General features: G+C 43.9%; 2 protein-coding genes across 3 annotated transcripts in view; both read right to left on the reverse strand.

Annotated features, from left to right (window-relative positions):
• Positions 1 to 16,232, reverse strand: part of LOC129831269 (gamma-enolase-like) — a 151,434-nt gene that overhangs the window by 82,751 nt on the left and 52,451 nt on the right. The gene's annotated exons all lie outside the window — the stretch shown is intronic.
• On the reverse strand, positions 4,122 to 7,791 carry LOC129831268 (uncharacterized). Of its 2 annotated transcripts, XM_055894502.1 has the most exons (14): positions 7,234 to 7,791; positions 6,916 to 7,022; positions 6,761 to 6,832; positions 6,586 to 6,669; positions 6,352 to 6,498; positions 6,182 to 6,262; positions 5,907 to 6,056; positions 5,732 to 5,781; positions 5,542 to 5,611; positions 5,347 to 5,433; positions 5,150 to 5,248; positions 4,960 to 5,040; positions 4,765 to 4,869; positions 4,122 to 4,268 (listed from the first exon to the last, which is right to left on the reverse strand). In XM_055894502.1, the coding sequence occupies exons 1-14, from the start codon at positions 7,397 to 7,399 to the stop codon at positions 4,134 to 4,136; spliced, it is 1,434 nt and encodes a 477-aa protein (XP_055750477.1). In that variant the 5' UTR covers positions 7,400 to 7,791; the 3' UTR covers positions 4,122 to 4,133. The 2 variants fall into 2 exon arrangements, with proteins under 2 accessions (XP_055750477.1, XP_055750478.1); XM_055894503.1 differs by having other exon boundaries at positions 4,164 to 4,869; positions 7,234 to 7,790.

The raw sequence follows: 16,232 nt of genomic DNA on the forward strand, positions 1-16,232 counted from the left end.
GCGCGGAAATCGACTCTGCCGCTTACACAGCCCATCTGTAAACAGCCCACCCAATCTACCTACCTCATACCCATATTGTTTTTATTTACTTTTCTGCTCTTTTGCACACCAGTATTTCTACTTGCACATCTTCGTCTGCTCATCTATCACCCCAGTGTTAATTTGCTAAATTGTAATTACTTCGCTACTATGGCCTATTTATTGCCTACCTCCTCACGCCATTTGCACACACTGTATATATACTTTCTTTTTTTCCTATTGTGTTATTGACTGTACGCTTGTTTATTCCATGTGTAACTCTGTGTTGTTTGTGTTGCACTGCTTTGCTCTATCTTGGCCAGGTCGCAGTTGTAAATGAGAACTTGTTCTCAACTAGCCTACCTGGTTAAATAAAGGTAAAATAAAAAATAAATAAATAAAATGTATTATTTCAGTTTAGGTGCAATTTAGATTTTGGCCACTAGATGGCAGCAGTGTGTATAAAGTTTCAGATTGATCCAGTGAAGCATGGCAATAATGGACAATATTTTGTATCAAGTTTGCCCAAATGTGCCGAATTGGTCAAATGACACATTTTCAAGTACATAACTATAGAGATCATACAACAATTGTATGGTAATACAAAATTTAAGTTTACACACTCCCAGGAATGTCATAAATGATGGATCATTAGCTTATACACTAACTTCTAGATGACTCACACATCTAGATGGCTCACACATCTAGATGGCTGGACAGGGTGGGTGTGGAACCAAAGACAGCAGGGGTTCAAACTGTAGAATCCAGTTCCTACATTTGAATATAAAAATGGATTTTATCAAACAAAACTATGCTACATTTTATCTGGGACCCTCAGGATGACAAATCAGAGCAAGATTATTGAATGTAAGTACATTATTTACATTTTTTGTTGTGCACTCTCATCAAACAATAGCATGGTATTTTTTCACTGTAATAGCTTGGACAGTGCAGTTAAATTCGTGTTAATCTAAGCTTTCTGTCCATATAAGACATGTCTATGTCCTGGAAAGTTTTCTGTTTCTTACAACTGTCATGCTAATCACCACTATGTATTTATGATCAATATTCCCTTTTGTCAATAACAGAATCTACACATCATGGCAACATACTTGACTGAAAAATCTTTAAACATGTCTAGATTTTATTAGGGTGATGCTGTTGCCAATTTTTCCAGAGATATTCACTGTCCCACGCCTCCCCTACCCCTTTTTTCTCCCTCCCTCTTAGGATCTTGTTTGCAGACTTCTTCCTGGTTAACCTGATCCTGTGGGCGGATGGTTTCTTGGCAGTCATCCCCTTCGGCACGGTGGTGGCCATCTTGGCTTTGTGGTTTGCCATCTCCGAGCCCTTTACCTTCATGGGCGGCTAGCCTACTTCGGCTTCAAGAGGAGTGAGTCTCACCTACTAATAACACTGTCTGAATGAATAACTCTTTCAGGGCATCTTACATCATGTGCATTTCCCTCGTGTTTGCAATTTATTTCACACTGGCAAAACTATCAGAGCAAATAGCACACTAACAAGGGTCTAACAATGTATTGATGAGTTTCTATGCTACTTTCTGTGCTCCAGGCAATTGATCAGTCAGTGCGAACCAACCATATCACTCAGCGGATCCATAAACATTCCTTCTTCACCAAGCCCATGCCCGGAATCGTCATGGGGGGGGTATCCTGCCCCTTGGTCCATCTTCATCCAGCTCTTCTTCATCCTCAACAGCATCTGGTAAGAACAAGGGTCATGTCTGCCACTCAAACATGAGCCTGAATTTGCCTAGTGGTGCTTGTATAATGATTCCTAAAGAAACAAACAAGTAATTAATTGATTATTAATGTGTAACTAACATTTACAATCTAACTAATAAGTAAATACCTAATCATTGCTTTGAACTAATATCAACTCAGCCTCTAAGTAAGGAGACTGATTTTGATTGATTGTTGAGTATTTTCTCAACATTTTGTTATTTTAAAACATTTTACTACATGTTTGGGTTCCTGTTCCTGGTGTTCATCATTTTCCTCATCACCTGCTCCAAGGCCACCATCCTGCTGTACTACTTCTACTTATGTGCAGAGGTGGGTGGAGCCATACATACATACATACTGACATACATACAGTTGAAGTTGGAAGTTTAAATGTAGTTGGCTACGGTGTATGTAAACTCAGTTTTTGACAATTCCTGACATTTAATCCTAGTAAAAACTCCCTGTCTTAGGTCAGTTAGGATCACCACTTTATTTTAAGAATGTGAAATGTCAGAATAATAGTAGAGAGAATGATTTATTTCAGCTTTTATTTCTTTCATCACATTCCCAGTGGGTCAGAAGTTTACATACACTCAATTAGTATTTGGTAGCATTGCCTTTAAATTGGGTCAAACGTTTCGGGTAGCCTATCACAAGCTTTCCACAATAAGTTGGGTGAATCTTGGCCCATTCCTCCTGACAGAGCTGGTGTAACTGAGTCAGGTTTGTAGGCCTCCTTGCTCGCACACGCTTTTTCAGTTCTGCCCACAAATGTTCTATAAGATTGAGGTCAGTGCTTTGTGATGGCAACTCCAATACCTTGACTTTGTTGTCCTAAAGCCATTTTGCCACAACTTTGGAAGTATGCTTGGGGTCATTTGCGACCAAGCTTTAACTTCCTGACTGATGTCTTGAGATGTTGCTTCAAAATATCCACATCCTTTTCGTTCCTCATGATGCCATCTATTTTGTGAAGTGCACCAGTCCCTCCTGCAGCAAAGCCCCCCACAACATGATCAAATCAAATCAAACTTTATTTGTCACATACACATGGTTAGCAGATGTTAATGCGAGTGTAGCGAAATGCTTGTGCTTCTAGTTCCGACCATGCAGTAATATCTAACAAGTAATATAACAATTTCACAACAACTACCTTATACACACAAGTGTAAAGGAATGAATAACAATATATACATAAAAATATATATGGATGAGCGATGGCCGAACGGCATAGGCAAGATGCAGTAGATGGTATAGAGTACAGTATATACATATAAGATAAGTAATGTAGGGTATGTAAACATTATATAAAGTGGCATTGTTTTAAGTGGCTAGTGATACATTTATTACATAATTGTTTCCATTATTAAAGTGGCTAGAGATGAGTCAGTATGTTGGCAGCAGCCACTCAATGTTAGTGATGGCTGTTTAACAGTCTGACGGCCTTGAGATAGAAGCTGTTTTTCAGTCTCTCATTACCCGCTTTGATGCACCTGTACTGACCTCGCCTTCTGGATGATAGCGGGGTGAACAGGCAGTGGCTCAGGTGGTTGTTTTCCTTGATGATCTTTTTGGGCTTCTTGTGACATCGGGTGGTGTAGGTGTCCTGAAGGGCAGGTAGTTTGCCCCCGGTGATGCATTGTGCAGACCTCACTACCCTCTGGAGAGCCTTACGGTTATGGGAGGAGCAGTTGCCGTACCAGGTGGTGATACAGCCGATAGGATCCTCTCGATTGTGCATCTGTAAAAGTTTGTGAGTGTTTTTGGTGACAAGCCAAATTTCTTCAGCCTCCTGAGGTTGAAGAGGCGTTGTTGCGCCTTCTTCACCATGCGGTCTGTGTGGGTGGACCATTTCAGTTTGTCCGTGATGTGTATGATCCTTTATTGATGTCACTTATTAAACCCACTTCAACTAGTGTAGATGAAGGGCAGGAGACAGGTTAAAGAATGATGTTTAAGCCTTGAGACAATTGAGACATGGATTGTGTATGTGTGCCATTCAGAGGGTAAATGGACAAGACAAAAGATGTAAGTGCCTTTGAACGGGGTATTTAAGTGCCTTTGAACAGGGTATGGTAGAAGGTGTATCAAGAATGGTCCACCACCCAAAGGTCATTGAACAAATTTGACACAACTGTGGGAAGCATTGGGAGTCAACATGGGCCAGCATCCCTGTGGAACACTTTCAACAGCTTGTAGAGTCAGTACAGTATCACACATCACAATACAATGCCATAAAGTGTGGGCCTGTAGTACCTGTAAATCAACTAAACTGTGTTGTTTATTTCCATATGCAAAGAATAAAGCATAATTGTTCATGTAATATTAGCCTCATAACTCCAGGAAGAGGAAATAGTGATGAAATAATCAAGTAAATGAAAAGACAGAGACAAATGCTTTTGAACTACTAGTTATTTTATTTAAAAATGTAAAATTCAGTGCAAAGTAATGTAGTGCATTAGTGTCTAGATCCCTGTTAGGTGGCAAAGCGTCACAAGAATCCTGTGGGGAGAGAAAACAAGAGAATACATTAATTTAATGGGTGTTAACTAATCAAGGTTCAACGAAGCACTTCAAGTCCTCAAATCCTGAGAGCAAGAGAGGGAAAGAGAGATAAACAGAGAGAGAGAGCAAGAGATGGACAGAGAGAGAGGTGGATGGAGAGAGAGAGATAGAGAGAGTGGCCTTTCAGATCTCTGCAGTAGGACTACATGCTGGCCATGAGGTTCTCCAGGTGGTACTCCAGGAGGCTGGAGAGCTCAGTGACCAGAGACACTGGGTTAAAGTACCAGGCCAGCTGCTGCCCAAACATGTCATCTAGCAGAGCCATCAGCCCGCCCTGAAGAGAACACCACACAACACATAGATAATGGCTCTGAGTTACTAGCTTACCAAGAGGAAAGAGACAATGAGAGTTACTCGCTGTAAAACGTCATTGAAACCCTGTTAATCAGGAAAAAGTAAACTAGGAATAAGGAAGTAAACTCTTGACTCTTACATTGAGCAGCAGCAGGTATCTCTCAGCCTTTGGCTCAATGCTGGCAGCAGCGGGCAGGAAGGAGTACAGCAGAGCGTACAGACGCTCCATGAACCCACCAGGGTGCTAAAGGAAACAGAGGAGGAGAGAAGAGAAATTGAAGTGAAATTGCCAAGAGAGAGACATTGAAACATCTACCAGTGAGATGCTACTTACCACCATCAGGGACTTCTGAGCTGTCATCATCCCAAACATCACCAGTTCAAAGAGGACATCTATCAGGTTAACATGATGGATCTAGGACAAGAAAACAGGAATGATTTTAAATAGATCAGATACTGTGATGTATAAAAGACATGCATGTGGAAGAACTCAAAGTGAGACATGAAAGAGTTAATGAACTCACTTTTGCCTCAGCCAGCTCCCTCTCAATGTCAATCTTCTTGGAGGGGTCACTCAGGTAGTCCACAAAGTCGTTATAGGCACGGGTGAATTCGGCCTCGTCCTATCACAAAGCAAAGAGCATTGATGTTAGTGAACAGAACACATTTCCCACTGAGGACGCTCTCTTTCCCTAGAATGAATAATGAGTTAGTGAGTTACCATGTGGTGGGCCTGAACCAGTGCGCCCATTAGGACCTTTCCCGCCACAAACAGATAGTTCCTGCTCAAGGTGGAACCAAGCAGTGTCTAGAGAAGAGGGAATAGTTAGGGTGAGACACCCATCTTCCTCTATGAGACAAAGAGAACAAGAAGATACAGAGAGTAAAAAAAAAAGAAAAAAGTGGGTCCACTCACAGTGAAGGCCTGGCGCAGGGAGACGAGCCTCAGGGCGATGTCCTCCACTCTCTTGGTGGTAAGGTAGAGGCTGTGGGAGGGAGGGAATGGAGCATGTCAACCATTAGAGTCAATGGAGATAACAGCATGGTGACCACTATCCTTCAGCATCTGACAAGCCCAGACTACACAGACATTTAGGGGAACTCACTTTAGCAGAGGAACCTCCCTCTCCTCAGGCAGCAGGTCCTCCTCCCAGCCCTACAACAACAGAACAAACATTCAACATCAGTGACCAATGCAATGACATTACAAACAATGGGTCAATGGAAGGATCTTAATGCTATTAGTCAATAGAATGTGTAGCTGTGTGTCTAACATCTGACCTCATAGCAGTTGTGGCCCTCAGGCTCTGGCTCAGTGAACTGCTGATTGGTGGGCGTAGAGACGGAGGCAGCCTCCGACCACGCCGAGGAGGAGAGCAGCCCGTCCAGCCCCATGTGGAGAGTGGCGTACACAACCGAGACATCCGTCTGCTGCTCCAAAAACACACACAACACACCTGTTTACCACACACACACGTTATTAGAAAACAGAGCATATCTAATGGAAAAATGCCCAGTAATTGGTATTCTATATACATAGGAAAACCTTTATGTACCTGGTAGCAGCCAAGCGTCACGTCCACAGACGTCTCGTGGCGGAGGTGAGACGCATACTGGGTCACCCTGCCAGCCACATACTGACAGAGAGAGACAACATGTTAAGGCCAAATGGAATAAGTGAAGAAAAGCCTAATCTAATACTATTTCAGTAGTATTTACATCTTACCTGGATCCAAGTGACGGACTGCACCTTGGTGGCACAGTAGGGGATGCCCTCTGGACAAAGCCTGGCTGTCTCCTTGGAGATGGCCCACACCAGTTGAGTCTCCAGGCCTCGAACCCTACTCACATGGTGCATCCTCACCACCACCTGCTGTGGAGAGAAACAACAAGTAACATCAACAAAAAAATGTAGATCTGACAATGTAGATTAGGACTAGGTAGTTACAAAGACACATACCTGGGATCCCCCACGCATGTAGGTGTTAAGGGGGCTGATGAACTGGAAAGTTCTCCAAGCTTTAGCCACCGGACCGGCATTGTTCTGCACAAGAGGGGGGTGACATTACAATACATTCAGGTTAGAAACAGCAAACATTGTAACGGTGATGTGACTCTGTGTGTGGTTCTCTTACCCTGATCACAACAGGCCCACAGTACAGAGGGCTGAACCTAATCGGTATCAGCTGCCAATTACCAGTGGCCTCCTAAAGCAGACAACAAAGATTTTAAGAATGAATATGTGGGATACTTTTCAAACATAAAACCAAAAACTTTCTGAAAAGTGTACCTCAAGGATAGTCGGCATATCCTCAATGATGATGGCAGCATCCTGGACATGAAGGATAACTGGCAGCAGTGGCACGTCCAACTGGACCTCATCCAGTACAGTTGATTCTAAAATGAGGAAAAGGAATACAAACAAACAATTATTAGGACGTAAAACGTAGCACGCTAGCTAGTACTACTAGCAAAAGCGCATCGCTTAGCAACAATTACTAAAGTTAACGTTAGCTTGCAAATCAGGATTACAGAAATACACCACATTTCACAAATTACATTGTCAATGTTGAATGTGGTAAAATAAGAAGTTTAAAACTCCACATACCCTCTTCCAAGTCGCTGTCGCTGTCCACCTCCCGACGATCGCGAACCCTGCAAAACGGAAAAACACAACAAAAACAACCCACAAATGAATTTAAACAACCTGTCGACGCAGTAGGTTGCCGACGTCCTCGCACTCTCTCCGTCAATCTTGAAAAGCACCCAGGCATTTTCCAGTCGATGTTTCAATCTCAGGTCTCAAAAATCAGTCAAGTTTGTTGTTGTTGAACAGCAAATTGAAGTTGTTCTTGTTTTCGCACAGAAAACGTTCAATAGAACGCCGATATGTTCTAACGGTTAGATGTCTCATGGCAACACATATATTTAAAAATGATTGTTTACAAAATTGACAGCTGTGTTGCCATAGAAATGAGTTTGGAACTCTATGGTTACCATTAGAATCCTATACAATTCCTGGTCATCATTCTAATTCTATTGACCCTATTTTGTCACCAGAGGCTTTCCTATGTTGTGTGTATAATATAAAATAAAAATACTTAATGTTGTTTTTTTTAAGTCACTAGCTAGGTCAATGGCCCATTGAAATGTTTTAGCTTGTTTCATGGAAGTTGTTGAACCTCTGAAAGTCTATGCTTTGCCTCAGTGGGCTATAAAGTCTTGTGAAGCACAGACAACCTGGGTTAAAACATATTGACCACATTCAGACAAGGGGGGCGAAGCCACAGCGCACTGAGGTAGGAGAGCACTGAAGCATCTGCATAATAATAATCCATATCTCTTTTATAAGCAGGATATTATCATTGATTATATCAAAGTGTATGTATGAATAAGTCAGTCTGACCTTTTTCATGGCAGGTTCACCTTTTGAAGCCAGATGAGGTTCCAAAAGTGTGCTGCGCACCCACCAAGCTCAGTCCCACCTCTGTACTCTTCTACGACGACAACAACAATGTGATCCTAAAGAAGCATCGCAACATGGTGGTCAAGACCTGTGGATGCCTGTGACATCTGCGGTGGCCCATCTATTCTACATCATTTTAATAAACTTCACTACCATTGTTCCAAAAGATACAAACAGGGTAATATACCTTGCAACCAGCAGTTGATAGCAATAATCTGTCAATATGCAGAGAAATAGTATGTATTTACACTGAACAAAAATATAAATGCAACATGCAACAATTTCAACGAGTTATAGTTCATATAAGGTAATCAGTCAATTAAAATATGTTCTTTAGACCCTAATCTATGGATTTCACATGACTGGGAATACAGATATGCATCTGTTGGTAACAGATACCTTTTTAAATAAAGATAGGGGTGTGGATAAGAAAACCAGTCAGTATCTGGTGTGACCACCATTTGCCTCATACAGAGGGGCACATCTCCTTAGCATAGAGTTGATCAGGTTGTTGATTGAGGCCTGTGGAATGTTGTCCTGCTCCTCTTCGATGGTTTTGCGAAGTTGTTGGATATTGGCGGGAACTCGAACCCACTGTCGTGCACGTCGATGCCGAGCATCCCAATCATGCTCAATGGGTGAGATGTCTTGTAAGTCTTCGATGTGCACTACTTCTTCTCCAAGCTACAGATCACCACCACTACCATCTTCTACTTGACCATGATCATGGTGTTCATATTCTTCCTCAACGACAGTGGCACACTACGCAACGACAGTGGCATACTACGCAAGGCTAGACTGTAACAGGTTTTTTCAGAGGAGCTCAAACAAATACGGTGTATCCTGATTTTTACTTTACCAAACAGTACTGGAGCTTTTTGCAGACTTTGGCAGATTCATCGGCTGTTTCCTGCCAACCCTCCCGTTAGGAATTGAATCAGTCTTTTAATAAATGGAATTTGGTGGCGCTATAATACCGAGCCGCGCTAGTTGAAAATATTGATGCCAGGGATATTTTTGGTCTGTGTGCTCCTGAAGTACCGTGGCCCTGTGTTCACTTTTATTTGTTTTGTTTTTAATGTATTTCTGGTACCCTCCTACCTGAGCAGAATGAGGCATGTGTGGCGTTTCACTGTTAAAATCATCCCAGTGGGGAGAGGAAACACCTGTGTGTTGCAAAGTCATATGCTCTAAGTCAGGGGTATTCAACTCTTACCCTACGAGGTCCGGAGCCTGCTGGTTTTCTGTTCTACCTGATAATGAATTGCACACACTTGGTGTCCCAGGTCTAAATCAGTCCCTGATTAGAGGGGAGCAATGGAAAAAATGCAGTCGAACTGGCTTCGAGGTCCAGAGTTCATTTTGAAGGCTCTAAGTCATCTCTGCTCTACCAATGTGTTTTAATGGGCTGATGTGGGTAATACTAATACGGAGAACAATTGTAAAACATTTTTTTTAATCTTTAAAGCTTTTGGCCTTTTTATGCCATTGTGTTTACCACCATTAAATCTGTAGTTTGAAGCATCTATTCTTCCACACCCAGAAACCTGTTCCTTTTACTCTCTTTTCCGAACGCAGTAGACGACCAGTTCTTATAGCCTTTAGCTGTACCCTTATCCTACTTCTCCTCTGTTCCTCTGGTGATGTAGAGGTTAATCCAGGCCCTGCAGCGCCTAGCTCCCATTCCCCAGGGGCTCTCATTTGTTGACTTCTGTAACTGTAAAACCCTTGGTTTCATGCATGTTACCATTAGATGCCTCCTCCCTAAGTTTGTTTTACTCACTGCTTTAGCACACTCTGCCCACCCGGATGTTCTAGCCGTGTCTGAATCCTGGCTTAGGAAGGCCACCAAAAATCCTGAAATTTCCATCCCTAACTATAACACTTCCCGACAAGATAAAACTGCCAAAGGGGGCGGAGTTGCGATCTACTGCAGATACGGCCTGCAGAGTTCTGTCATACTATCCAGGTCTGTGCCCAAACAATTTGAGCTTCTACAGTACTTCTAAAAATCCACCTTTCCAGAAGTCTCTCACCGTTGCCGCTTGTTATAGACCACCTTCTGCCCCCAGCTGTGCCCTGGACACCATATGTGAATTGATTGACCCCATCTATCTCCAGAGCTCGTACTGTTAGGTGACCTAAACCGGGACATGCTTAACACCCCGGCCACCCTACAATCTAAGCTAGGTGCCCTCAATCTCACACAAATCATCAATGAACCTACCAGGTACAACCCCAAATCTGTAAACACAGGCACCCTCATAGATGTCATCCTGACCAACTTGCCCTCTAAATACACCTCTGCTGTCTTCAACCAGGATCTCTGTAACAAACCTCTACTTCCTCCTCCTCCTCGGATGAGGAGAGGAGAGAAGGATCGGTGGACCAATACGCAGCGAGGTATGTTGACAATGAATTTATTGAAAAGACGAAGACTGACACGAACTATACTTGACTTATACAAAATAACAAACAAACAACGTAGACAGACCTGATCATGGAACTTACATAAAACACGCAGAACTCACGAACAGGCAAAACGAACGAGACAGTACCGTGTGGCGCAATAAACACAGACACAGCGACAACCACCCACACCAAACAATGTGAAACAACCTCCCTATGTATGTCTCTCAATCAGAGGAAAATGAAAACACCTGTCTCTGATTGAGAGCCATACAAGGTCAATTAACCCTGACACTTAACAAGGAACAAACACAGAGAATGCCCACCCAGCTCACGTCCTGACCAACAAAACAAAGCTATACAAAAGGAAAACAAGGTCAGGAACGTGACAATCTCAGCGATCACTGCCTCATTGCCTGCATCCGTGCATCAAATGACCACCCCTCATCACTGTCAAACGCTCCCTAAAACACTTCAGCAAGCAGGCCTTTCTAATCGACCTGGCCCGGGTATCCTGGAGGGATATTGACCTAATTTCGTCAGTAGCGGATGCCTGGTTATTCTTTAGAAGTGCTTTCCTCACACAAAAAATTCACCCAACTTATTGTGGGAAGCTTGTGGAAGGCTACCCAAAATGTTTGACCCAAGTTGGTTGGAGGAGAAACCTGAGAAGGCTCGGCCTCTGAATCCGACTCGTTGCTTAATGGGGAGAACCGGTTGAAAGTTTCTGTCGGCTGAATGAGCGACACCAGTTGAGCATGTCGACAGCATTTCATTCCAGAAGCCTTGAGAAAATTGTCCGGCTACGTGGACTGTTTTTAGGAGCATATACCCACATGGGGGATTTATACTACTATCTGTACTTACTGGTGGCACAGACGCTGTTTCATCCTTTCCTACACTTAAATTGCCCTTCCCTAACGATTGTATCTGAAGCTGTGCTTGCAACACGGCTATCCTCACCATAAGGTAATCCTGTAAGGTTATATTATGAGTACAGGGACTGCAATTAGATGGCATAGCGTTAATGTTACTACTACCCCAGGAAATCTTAAGTCTTATTACATACAGCCAGAAATAACTATTGGATATAAGAGCAACGTCAACTTACCAACATTACAATCAGGAATACGACTTTCCCGAAGCAGATCCTCTCTTCGGACCACCACCCAGGACAATGGACCTAATCCCAGCAGCTGACCGAAAACAACGGAGTCGGAGAAGGGGCAGACGGAGCGGTCTTCTGGTCAGGCTTCGTAAACGTATCCCTCCCAGCTCCCGAGTATACTACTCGCCAATGTCCAGTCTCTTGACAACAAGGTAATCAGAGATTGTAACATTTTCTGTTTCACGGAAGCACGGCTGTCAGAATCTATGTTGTCAGAATCGGTTCAGCCACCGGGCTTCTCCATGCATCGCGCCGACAGAGATAAACACCCCTCTGGGAAGAGGAAGGGCTGGGGTGTATGCTTTATGATTAACAACTCTTGGTGTAATCATAACAACATACATGTACTCAAGTCCTTCTGTTCACCCGACCTAGAATTCCTTACAATCAAATGTTGGCCATTCTACCTACCAAGAGAATTCTTGGCACAGCTGGGTACACCCCCCCCCCCCCCCCCCCTCAAGGGAACACCAAGACGGCCCTCAAGGAACTTCACTGGACTCTATGTAAACTGGAAACTATATATCCGGAGGCTGCATTTATTGTAGCTGGGGATTTTAACAAAGCAAATTTGAGAACAATGGTATCTAAATTTTATCAGCATATTGATTGCACGACACTGCACGACACTTGGCCACTGCTACTCTAACTTCCGTGATGCATACAAAGCCCTCCCCCGCACTCCCTTCGGGCAAATCCGACCACGACGCCATCTTGCTCGTCCTGGCTTTTAGGCAGAAACTCAAACAGGATGTACCAGTGACGAGAACCATTCAACGCTGGTCTGACGAATCGGAAGCCACGCTCAAAGATTGTTTTGATCACGCGGACTGGAATATGTTCCGATCAGCCTCAGAGAACAATATTGACCTAGATTCTGACTCGGTGAGTGCGTTTATAAATAAGTGCATTGGAGACGTCGTACCGACTGTGACCATTAAAACCTACCCTATCCAGAAACCATGGATGGATGGCAGTATTCGTGTAAAACTGAAAGTGCGATCCACCGCATTTAACCATGTAAAGAGGTCTGGAGATATGGCTGAATATAAACAGTGTAGTTATTCCCTCCGCAAGGCAATCAAACAAGCGAAATGCCGGTACAGGGACAAGGTGGAGTCACAATTCAATGTCTCAGACAGGAGACATATGTGGCAGGGTCTACAGGAAATCACGGACTACAAAAACAAAAACAGCCATGTCACGGATACCGACGTCACGGTTCCAGACAAACTAAACACCTTCTTTGCCCACTTTGAGGATAATACAGTGCCACCGGCTCGGCTCGCTAACAAAGTCTGCGGCCCCTCCCTTTCTTTCTTAGTGGCTGAAGTGAGTAAAACATTGAAATGTGTTAACCATCGCAAGGCTGTTGGCCCAGACGGTATCCCTAGCCGTGTCCTCAGAGCATGCGCAGACCAGCTGGCTGGTGTGTTTACAGACAACTGAACTAAATGACTACCGCCCCATAGCACTCACTTCTGTCATCATGAAGTGCTTTGAGAGGCTAGTCAAGGATCATATCACCGCCACCTTAACGCCCACCCTAGACCCACTTCAGTTTGCATACCGCCCCAACAGGTCCACAGATGACGCAATCGCCATCACACTGCATAATGCCCTATCCCATCTGGACAAAAATAATACCTATGTAAGAATGCTGTTCATTGACTACAGCTCAGCATTCAACACCATAGTACACTCCAAGCTCATCATCAAGCTGGAGGCCCTGGGTCTCAAGCCTTCCCTGTGCAACTGGGTCCTGGACTTTCTGACGGGCCGATAGGAAGGTAGGAAACAACATCTCCACTTTGCTGACCTTCAACACTGGGGCCCCACAAGGGTGCGTTCTCAGCCCTCTCCTGTACTCCCTGTTCACCCACGACTGCGTGGCTACGCACGCCTCCAACTCAATCATCAAGTTTGCAGATGACACAACAGTAGTGGGCTTGATAACCAACAACGACGAGACGGCCTACAGGGAGGAGGAGTGGGCCCTCGGAGTGTGGTGTCAGGAAAATAGCCTCACATTCAACGTCAACAAAACAAAGGAGATGATCGTGGACTTAAGGAAACAGCAGAGGGAGCACCCCTCTATCCACATCGAAGGGACAGCAGTGGAGAAGGTGGAAAGTTTTAAGTTCCTGGGCGTACACATCACAGACCAACTGAAATGGTCCACCCACACAGACAGTGTAGTGAAGAAGGCACAACAGCGCCTCTTCAACCTCAGGAGGCTGAAGAAATTTGGCCTGTCACCCAAAACCCTGACTAACTTTTACAGATGCACAATCGAGAGCATCCTGTCGGGCTGTATCACAGCCTGGTACGGCAACTGCACCGCCATCAACCACAAGGCTCTCCCGAGGGTGGTGCGGTCTGCACAACGCATCGCCAGGGGCAAACTACCTGCCCTCGATGACACCTACAACACCCGTTGTCAGAAGAAGGCCAAAAGGAGGACAAGGACATCAAGGACAACAACCACCCGAGCCACTGCCTGTTCACATCGCTATCATCCAGAAAGCGAGGTCAGTACAAGTGCATCAAAGCTGGGACTGAGAGATTGAAAATCAGCTTCTATCTTAAGGCCATCAGACTGTTAAATAGCCATCACTAACTCAGAGGAGGCTGCTGCCTACACTGAGACCCAATCATTGGATACTTTAATAAATGGATCACTAGTCACTTTAAAACAATGCCACTTATGTTTACATATCTTACTTTACTCATATCACATGTATATACTGTATTTTGTATAAAAATCTACTGCACCTTGCCTATGTCGCTCGGCCATCGCTCATCCATATATTTATATGAACATATTTTTATTCACCCCTTTAGGCATTGTGTGTAGTAGGTAGTTGTTGGGAATTGTTAGATATTACTTGTTAGATATTACTGCACTGTTGGAACTAGAAGCACAAGCATTTCGCTACACTCGCATTTTAACACCTGCTGACCCAGTGTATGTGACCAAAACATTTTGATTTGATTTTACATGCTGACCACACCGCTCACATTACATGCACGATCGTTACAAAATAAATGTACACATACATGTTATTCAATCATTACACACACACTGCTCACGCACGTCTGCATAGCCAGGCGCAAAAATTTGGGATGCACCGATATGACATTTTTGGCCGATACCAATATCCAATATTTTCCTTGCCAAAAAAACTGATACCGATAACCGATATTTAACATTTTAGCAGACTTTTAAGCTTTCTAGTACAGTTAAATAGTTAACACACACACACACACACACACATGGAAGCAGCGGTCTAAGGCACTGCATCTCAGTGCAAGAGACGTCACTACAGTCCCTAGTTCAAATCCAGGTTGTATCACATCCGGCCATGATTGGGAGTCCCATAGGGCGGTGCACAATTGGTCTAGTGTCGTCCGGGTTTGGCCGGGGTAGGCCATCATTGTAAATAAGAATTTGTTCTTAACTGACTTGCCTAGTTAAATAAAGGTTACATACACACACACACACACACACACACCACACTGACCAAAAAGTTATTTTGTTGGCATTTACATACATCCCCATTACCAGTAAAACATAATCAAAACCTATTTCTTTCACTTACTTGAGTTGTTTCATTCTCAACCAGGATTTCATCATACATGACAAGCAGTGAAGTTTCAGCTCTGTCTGTCCGTGGCCTCCCTTCCTTTGTGCGCACTGTCATTGTGTCCGTTTTCATCTTGTCCAGATGTGTCTGTAACATTTCACATAAACCCTGTTTCTTGTCTGCATCGAAGTAGCGGTCCTTGTACCTAGCATCGAGCATGGTGACGACACAGTAAAGAGGCTCAGAGAGAATGCAACCGAATCGCTTGTTCACAGCCTCGAGTACTTTTGTAAGTTTTAACCCAACGGTCTGTGTCGGCAGTTTTGTTGAGCAGGCGTTTCAATGCTATGACAGGGGGTATCACATCTGCTGCAGACACAGTTGAGCTTATTTCTCGAGTCAGTTGTTCGAACGGAGCTAGGAGTGTTCATGTTTCCAAGTGTCAAACATGTTCTCATTTGCCTTTGAAATGGCAGCAGCGGTATGAGAACCAGCGCATTCTTGAGCCTTCAATACCTTCTTTCCTCAGGAGGAAATTCTCGTATGATCCACTGTGCTGTCAGACTCATAATGATCATGGGGCTGATTTCGCTGGTCCAAATGTCAGTTGTGAAGCCAATAGCAATGACGCTTATGGATGTGAGTTTCAACAATGCTGTGTAACTCCGGTAAGGCAACATCTGAAAAATAGTGTGTACCGGGGCTCGACCAGTCGATGAAGGCCAACATCATCAAAGACAGAGGACGGTTGATTGTCAAGGGCAATGAATTCCATTATCTTGACGTTAATGGATTTCGCCTTTGAGTTGTCTCACTGAAACTTTCTTACTTTCAAATGACTGCTCGACTTGAACTTGTTTAGTTGTTGGAAGTGTGCGCTTAGTATCTTTCTGCTTTTGTTCTGTGTAGCGCTGTATTTTTTGCGGCGTCATTACGTTATCTACTTACGTTATATTGGTATGCACGCCAGCTTTGAC

The sequence above is a fragment of the Salvelinus fontinalis genome, chromosome 32 (genome assembly GCF_029448725.1).
Source record: "Salvelinus fontinalis isolate EN_2023a chromosome 32, ASM2944872v1, whole genome shotgun sequence".
NCBI lineage: Eukaryota > Metazoa > Chordata > Actinopteri > Salmoniformes > Salmonidae > Salvelinus > Salvelinus fontinalis.

Bases quoted from the DNA above. Each gene is read 5' to 3' on its own strand.
- LOC129831268 (XM_055894502.1), bottom strand. From the start codon at position 7,399: ATGCCTGGGTGCTTTTCAAGATTGACGGAGAGAGTGCGAGGACGTCGG. The intron at 6,057-6,181 runs GTACATAAAGGT...TTTTTGGAGCAG, and splicing joins TGACGCTTGGCTGCTACCAG to CAGACGGATGTCTCGGTTGT. The intron at 5,434-5,541 runs GTGAGTGGACCC...CCTCTTCTCTAG, and splicing joins CCCTGCGCCAGGCCTTCACT to ACACTGCTTGGTTCCACCTT.